The sequence below is a fragment of the Hyposmocoma kahamanoa genome, unplaced genomic scaffold, assembly GCF_003589595.1.
Source record: "Hyposmocoma kahamanoa isolate Upper Pololo Valley unplaced genomic scaffold, ASM358959v1 170, whole genome shotgun sequence".
NCBI lineage: Eukaryota > Metazoa > Arthropoda > Insecta > Lepidoptera > Cosmopterigidae > Hyposmocoma > Hyposmocoma kahamanoa.
Window position 1 is genome coordinate 341870 of NW_020653614.1, and position 8196 is coordinate 350065.

Here is an 8196-nt window from a genome sequence, read left to right on the forward strand (position 1 = left end):
ACTATATATAATAACCTATCGAGTTCTTAGGTTTTCGCGATTGTTACACATAGGAAATGAAACTATTTTTCCGGATTTAAATCGCGTATATTTGTTTTTTCAAACAAACCGACGTTTCGGGCCCTTTACAGGTCCCATGGTCACGGTTGACTGAGGTGGTACAGTCTCCAACCAGTTATGTCTAATATTGATGCAAACCACCTTATGTTTTCACTATAGTTACAATAGTTATTAATTAAATACTTTATTTTTAATTTTGCAAAGAAAACATTCCCATGTACGCTACATTAAGTTTTACTAATTATTTTATTGAATGAATTTTTATTAAGTTCAATTTAAAAACTACATATTTAATAGTTAATTAAAGATTAAATGTAATTCCGTTTGTTTTGTAATTAGATGTTTTGCTGTCTATCACACACCACCCAATGAAACAGCCCCCCATTGTTAGAGATATACGGATACGTATAAACAGGTCAGTAGTTGGCACTGTATTATTTCAGCTTTCTAATTAGTGATTTCAGCGCAAACAAGAGTTTATTATTTAAAAGTGATGTAAGGCCCATTGGCAAACGTAGTGTGGGACGCCCTCCAGCCAGATGGAGTGACGATCTGCGGAAGATTGCTGGCAGGAAATGGATGCGTCAAGCCGAGAACAGGGCGAAATGGCGTGCATTAGGGGAGGCCTATGTCCAGCAGTGGACTGCAATAGGCTGCTGATGATGAAGGCCCATTTGCCTGATGAGTTGCCATAGATGGATGGCCCTTATTTCGTCTTTATTTCTGGTTCTATACTCGACGATTGTATGCAATCATTATTTAATTAGGTCTAAAATATCGTACATGCTTGTCGGTATTTTACAGAATATATCACGGAGAGTGTGCGATGGAATTACACGATTTAATTCCGCCTTCCCCTTTCCATCCCTATGTTGTGAATATTCCAAATGTTTGTACGAAGCGTTATGCTTCCACATTTATATGACGAACGGCTATGATGAGGACTTCCCTGGCTGCAGACTTGTTCCCTGAACGTTATAACTTGAGACTTTTCAAGGCGAGAGTGAATAGACGTTATTTAGGTGTGCATGCGCCATCGTCGACCTCATCGTCACTTTCCATCAGGTGAGATGGAGGTCAAATGCACACTTACATTTGAATTAAAAAAAATTTTTTTGTATAACGTCAAGTGACAGGACGAACAAGTGTGCGCCTGATTGTGGACACTTCAAACACACGCCTGTCCATAACAGTTATAGTGCCACTCAGAGCTTTAAGTTGCAAAGATCTGAGGGGCACTACCACTGCGCCCGTCGCCCTGAGACATAAGTTGACAAGTGTCATGTGCCTGTAATTTCACCAGCACCCTTACCCTTCTGATGCATTACCGCTTGGCAGCAGAAACAGGTAAGGTGGCAATACTACCCTGGACAAACTCTTTCACCCGAAAAACCCGAACGGTTACCATGCCAGACTGACGCAGAGGTCCCAGGTTCGATTCACGGGCCGGGAGAAATATTTGTATAGGCTACATTTATTTCTCTCGTGAGTTTGGGTGTAGTTTGTGGTTGCCTAGGTGTGTCCATGATTTCCCTAGTGCGGGATTATGTCGAGTGTGTGCGTTATTATTATTATTGTATTAAGTATTTATAATAAGCATTGCGCTCTTTTGGGTACCATATACTTACCATCTTTAAGCCACTTCATTAGATTTTCCACATTATTGCTATTGCTGTTGACAAACAGCTTGAAAGTTTCATCAATAGCCATAGGTCTCGATTTTACTTGAAGATTTGGTCTCAAGTTTTCATGTTGTCACATAGCTTTTATGGATGTGTAGGTTGGTACCAGATGACTGCATCGAGATATGTTATTGCCGAGTGCGAAAAAGCCAAAATTTTGGTAATAGTCTTCTATTTATCCACTTATTTGGAGGTATCTGAAGATTAAGTGCTGGAAGAGGTGTTACTTCAAAATTTGACAACGGTTCACCAAAGTCATACATGGTTCTGAGATATTATTGAAAAACTGATAAGTAGGTTTATTTTTTGTGTTTGTTGTTATTCATCTTTTCGAAATTATGTCAACTAGATTATTTATAAAACCGTGGTTTGGACATGGTTACGTAAATTTTGATGTCAGATTTCATATGACATGAAACCTTAGACTATGGAATTTTTTTTCCGTCCTCTAAGCATGAAACACCCGAAGATGACAGAAGATTGAAAAAGTTTTCAGTAAAAAGTCTTTAAACATGTACCTATACACGGTACAAGAAAAAAGAGTTTACAAAACGGAAAATATCCAACACCTACATCTATAGAGCAATTGAATGACCCAGTTCAAGAAATCCCTAAGTCCATTTAGGAATTTTGTGCACTATTACCACCATTGGCGAAAACTCAACATTGTCTATGGTTTAGTCTCACCGTTTTATTTCTAAGTAGTTCCTTTAAAATGTTTTGAAAAATCATTAAATCCCCAAGTCCAATGAGTAGACTTCAAGATCAACCTAAGTCCAAGAAATCTCCTTAGTCCATCTTTTTTTATATAAATAGTTAAGTTGATACTGAAGAGAGAGAGAGAGAGAGTTAAGTTGATACTGAAGTGTTTGAAGCTCTTGGAATATGTACCCATTCATTTGTTAGATTTTTATGAAATTAATACTCAAATGGCAGAATACACTGAAGATGAAACAGAAGAACTGCAATAAGACTTGATTCTAGTTCTTCTGTTTCAAAGTCAAAGTTTACTATATATATTATATACATATATTACTAGATACGACGCAAGCACATAGAAAAATTCGTGAGGTCTGCTGGTTAGTTCCGTAGCTTAGTTGGCGAATCCGGCCGGATCTTTGATCTTTGTATTAATAATAACAAAGTGAAAACCACAGACCACATGTGAAAACCATGAAAATTTACTGTTTTCAACGATAATGAACAAAATCTTTGATCGAACTTTGCATCAATTAAAAACACGTGCCATTGAACATATTTAGTAGCAGTAGAGGTCCTTTGAAAGAGTTCGTCCGGGGAAGTACTGCTACCTTACCTGTTTCTGCCGCCAAGCAGTAATGTCAGCATTACTGTGGTCCGGGTAAGGGTGCTGGTGAAATTACAGGCACATGAGACTTGTCAGCTTGTAGAGTGACGGGCGCTCAGATGTTTGCGATTCAAAGCTCTGAGTGGCACTGCAACTGTTATGGATAGGCGTGTAGCTTACCGTCAGGCGCACGACTTGTTCATGTCGTCACTTGATATTACAAAAAAAAAAACAAGTTGATTTAAGAAATTCATTATAATATGTTTTTTGTTTGCCATTAAAAAGATCATATTTTAATATATTTTAGGCATTTTCTCAGAACATATTGGCAGATTCCGGCAGATTTTCAGCCGCTGTAGGGCACCTGATGGTCACACCGATCTTTGCTCTGCTCTTGAGTTACTGAGCGAGTCGAAACTTGGCTTGTTGGGCTGACGCCCCAAAATAGAGGTTAAATGTCCTCTCTTGTTTGTAGTACTTGGAATTTCCCCTAATTTGAGACAAGAACATAAAGTTAAATAAAAATCGTTTATTTCCCACTCATAACATCAGAAAAGGCCTTGGCAGCTGCCTGAAAAGCTTCTATTATCTTGGGGCCTTGTTTTGCCATTGCGTTTTTCACGTCGTCTATTTGCTGAAACAATAATTGTGAAGAACATTATTTTAAGTGTATAAAATTATGACGATATTTATTTACTTTGATAATATAATTATCTGATAATTTTCCGATACATATCCGATAAAAGCCTCCGTGGCCGAACGGTTACCATGACTGCCAAGCAGAGGATCCAGGTTCGATTCCCGGGCCGGGAGAAATATTGTATGGCCTATAGTTATTTCTCTCGTGAGTTTGGGTGTAATTTGTGATTGTCTATGTCCATGGCACCCGCGACACAGGGTTTGGGTAGTGCGGGGCTATGTTGAGTGTGTGCGTTATTATTATTAATTATTCATGACGATTCGTACTTTTTAACCGACTTCAAAAAAGGAGGAGGCCTAATTCGACTGTATATTTATTATGTATGTATGTTACGCGATAACTCGGCATTTATGAACCGATTTTGATGATTCTTTTTTTGTTGCAAAGAGGGTCCATCAGTATTGGTCCCATTTAAATATAAAGAAAATATTCCACCTCTAAGGGTGACAAACTAGGGAATTAATTTCGCGTACTTTCCGCTAACCGATTTCAATAAATCTTGGGAAATAGATGTAATTCCACGGACTTTTAAGGTCGGTTTTTTAATACTCTGTACTGAGATTATACAAAATAAAGAGTTGAAATGTGACTATTTGATACTATTACAGTAGTGCGTGATCATATGGACCTGTTTGTTTTCCGTAGCTACGTGTTGAACGACTGCCTGGAGCTTTTCTAATTCCACCTTCGCTTCGTTGCTTGACTCCGAAAGCATTTCTCTTGCCTTAGTTTCGGCTTCTTGGTGCATTAAATTTGCTGGAAAATACAAAAAAAAATCAGTAGCAGTGCTACTGCGCCCGTCACCCTGAGACGTAAATTGACAAGTCCCATATGCCTATAATTTCACCAGCACCCTTACCCTTCTAAAGCACTATCCATGTATCTCATATTGTTTAAGCTTAAAAGAAAGAGCTGGGCAGTCTAACTGCAGCTCTAACGGGTCAGGGTCATAAAATAAACACCTTTTCAATTTAGGTAGGTATCATGGACGACGGGCAGCCTTGTATGTGGCAGTCGTAACTCTTAATGTATATTAGTACATAATCATTAACAATGATTTCGTCCTTTGAGTGAGTTTCTACATCAAAGAACAGTCCCCTATCATTCTACATAACTTTTGTTTAGCTCCCTATCAACCTCTTAGTTATGCGGGAAGGGTACTCTTACCTGTGCGCGCACAGGTAATAGACCAGACCAGACCTCTGTCACTTGACTTCATCCGGTTCTTCGAGAGGCTAGTGCCTCGAGTGAGCCCCGATAGCCACCCCGGGTGCACGTACAGTACCCTCCCTATTTTCCAGATAGGTACCGGAGCTGTAGGCACGCTCACTTCCCGTTGCGCATTGCACAACTACGGTTGCCACCGCTAAGCCGTCGACTTTGAGTCCACTACCAAATCTCCTCATTGGTGGCGGAGCTGTAAGGCACGCTCACTTCCCGACAACGAAAAACAACGTCTCTCCAGTTCCCAATAACCTAAGCGGCTGGAAGGACCGGAGGACCTCTAGCTTATCCTCTAGCTAACTAACTAGCTCTCCGAACTAGTGCTGGAGGTGCCAGTCACGGTGTCCTGCGACAATGTCCGGACATAGCTTCCAACTTCAAGGGCAACTCACGTGTCCCGCGCGTCTCCTCGCTTCAGGCCCTCAACTAGACCGTTACTAAGACGCGCTAGCTGCTCACGAGACAAACGCCCCGGCCACACCCAACCGGGGCAGACAAACATGTTCGTCTCTGCAGCTAGCCACAAACCACAGCGAGTACATACCCAAGTCCGGGTCCACCAGAGACGCCGCAAAGGCGTATCACTGGCGGAAGGCTTAGCCCGGACGCCCGCTGTACCCTGGTCTTGCCGTCGAGCCCGTAGTCTCTCCGAAAAACCCTATCTCTCTGGTCGGTACCGTATAGGGAGACATCAAAGGACAATAAAATTTCTTAGATATCATCTTCAAGATGCTGTTACTACTGCCGCATACTCTGTCTATAAGCGAGTTCGGTTGCGCCATACTGCGTTGAAACTATCTGTAGGTACGTGTCTCAACGAATATGCTCGAGGCACTACAGAATCGCGGCAACCGCAAGAACACACCGAAGGTATTGTTGTATTGGATGCGCAGAGCATTGTAAGCCATCTGAGTGCAACCGACTCATAGACTACTGTGGCTGTACATCGTGCAAATCTGCGGGTCAGCTTGTTCGCCCGGACTGACAACGTTCTGTGCTCCTTTACTATATCTGCATCATCACTAAAGTCTTCGGTAAGCAACTGTCCAAAGCGTTTGAACTAGTGCACTCTCCAAAGGGGAACACTGTTGAGTACAATAGACGGAAAAAAGAAAACGCTCCAGCGTGACCAACTACAGGGCGAAGTACCTTGTCCCCGAAGTCTTTACGCAAACCCAGGAAGGTGCTGAGGTTCTTGGAGGAGCTGGGTGGCACGAGTAGGACCCTGCATCCAACATACGCAAAATAAGCGCCTGGACGTCGAGTTGCTGACACCAGCCCGTTACACCATACCATATCGTACCGAATAAATTAAAATCCAATTCCAGGACTCGTAGCCCGTACTTCCAAAGTTTCGGACTAGTAGTGGGAACGTACCTGATTTCAGCCAATTTACAATATTATCTACAGTATTGTAGCCAGCTTTCTGCATCTTCTTGTAAGAATCTTCCATTGACATATCAAAATAAACTTTCTTGATACAAAAAAAGCTTTACTGTAGCCGTTTTTATTTTCAAGACTAATTTTATTATACTAAATCTATGAATTTATAGACGTTATTTATGGATAAATTAGTAATATTAGATAATTCTGCTTCAATTATTTGAGAATGTCATCGATGTCATGGATAGGTCAATCAACCTTTTTAAAAACCATAGCAAAATGCTGTATGATGTTAAACTGTGAAAGTTTCCTTTTTTCCATCCTATAAGGAAGGCTGAACCAACCAATATATTAGCGGTTACGATGTCTGGAAATATTTTTTTAAATCGTTTTGATAACTTACTTATACATGGGCTCCATTGCAACTTAGCATCTAAAGTTATACCTAGTATCTACAAGGCTAACCGTATTCATCCCCTGAATCCGGTTTCGTGCAATTTTCGGTAACCGATTTCAATAAAACTTGGTAAATAAATGTAAGTCCACGAACTTTTGAGGTAAATGTGTTTTAGTACTCTATAATAAGATTATATTTTTTTATACAGCTTTCACGCACTATTATGTTCTGTTGAACATAACTATAGCTACAAAGGAGCGCCCACTTTATATTTACACTACTTTTTATGTTTATACAAGTCCATAATCCGCTCTCTTGGCCCGTCGTGGGTTGCGGAGTCTCTTACCTATTAAAACAACCTTTGAACATTCCACTCAGCAGGCGAACGACCTAAAACCAGGCTGCAACATAATACTTCAACGACTGTACACCGACGAGACACTTAGATTGTAGAAACTTTTTTTATAATAGTGTGTGCTTAGAATAATAACGCACAGTAACCTAGCCCGCACACGCTAAGTGAGGCAAATTGAAGCGCGCCAAAAGGGCCTACACGAGCGGGCGGGCCGTTAGTGCTCAAGGTCAACTTGCACCGTGAACAACTCCAGAATTTTATCTAAAAATGACGAAATGTGCGGTAAATGAGTGTAAAAATACCTCAGACAAACATAAAATAGATACTAACATCACATTCCACAAGGAAGTAACGCGTTTCAACTTGTATTTTTATATAAATATTCACTAAAATCGAAAATTAACCTACTGCTAAAACTAGCCTACATGAATTTGATTTTTGCCTCACTTGTGACAGTTCGTTTGATATGAAACTATCATTCTATGCGTTATTATTCTAAGAGTGTGTGTACATGTAAATTTGTAAATAAAGCAATTAATTTATTTTTAAAATTAGTCTTTAAATCATCCACCTCTAAGGGTGGCTGTTCACGCGTGAAGATTCATTTTTATAAATAGCGCCTAAACTTTAATTTAGGAGCAATTATTTTAATGGTTGATTTTGTTATTTCTCCAATTCAAGGCGTTTTTCTCTCAATATACTTTGAGTAGTGAGAACCGATTTTTATTATCTCCAGTGTCAAGTCCTGTATAGTGGCGAACTAGGGGATATTTCAATAAAACTTAGCAAATAGACGTAATTCCACGTACTTTTGAGGTCGGTTTCTTTAGTACTCTGTACTGAGATTATTACAATAAATACAGAATATTTTTGGAATATACGGAGACGTACACACATGTCAGTTGTTAGCGCTGTACTATTTCAGCTTTCTAATTTGTGATTTCAGCGTAAACAAGAGTTGATATTTAAAAGTGATATAAGGCCGATTTACCTTAAAAGTTAAAAGTTGCGTTATTTCGCCTCTATTTCTGGTTACATACTCGATGACAGACATGCACTAGTCGGCAAACTGAACAATCTGGTTTTGTT

General features: G+C 39.9%; 2 protein-coding genes across 3 annotated transcripts in view; both read right to left on the reverse strand.

Annotated features, from left to right (window-relative positions):
• LOC113225728 overlaps nucleotides 1-1797 on the reverse strand; it is a 48111-nt gene extending 46314 nt beyond the window's left edge. For both annotated transcript variants that reach the window (XR_003310041.1, XM_026458130.1), the window contains exon 1: nucleotides 1689-1797. Coding sequence is in view for 1 of the 2 variants with exons in the window: in XM_026458130.1 (XP_026313915.1) it covers nucleotides 1689-1770 (82 nt within the window). In the remaining variant the exon portion in view is untranslated. The remainder of the gene's footprint in view (nucleotides 1-1688) is intronic.
• Nucleotides 1798-3408: 1611 nt separating this feature from the next.
• Nucleotides 3409-6456, reverse strand: LOC113225699. Its single transcript, XM_026458101.1, has 3 exons — nucleotides 6350-6456; nucleotides 4377-4504; nucleotides 3409-3682 (listed from the first exon to the last, which is right to left on the reverse strand). Exons 1-3 carry the CDS (start codon nucleotides 6429-6431, stop codon nucleotides 3578-3580), a joined length of 315 nt encoding a protein of 104 aa, XP_026313886.1. The 5' UTR covers nucleotides 6432-6456; the 3' UTR covers nucleotides 3409-3577.
• Between the last annotated feature and the right edge of the window lie 1740 nt (nucleotides 6457-8196).

Excerpts from the sequence above, each read along its gene's own strand:
- LOC113225699 (XM_026458101.1), bottom strand. The coding sequence starts at position 6,431 with ATGTCAATGGAAGATTCTTACAAGAAGATGCAGAAAGCTGGCTACAAT. Across the intron at positions 4,505-6,349 it reads TGTAAATTGGCTGAAATCAG|CAAATTTAATGCACCAAGAA; the intron begins GTACGTTCCCAC and ends TGTATTTTCCAG. Across the intron at positions 3,683-4,376 it reads TAGCTACGGAAAACAAACAG|CAAATAGACGACGTGAAAAA; the intron begins GTCCATATGATC and ends TTATTGTTTCAG.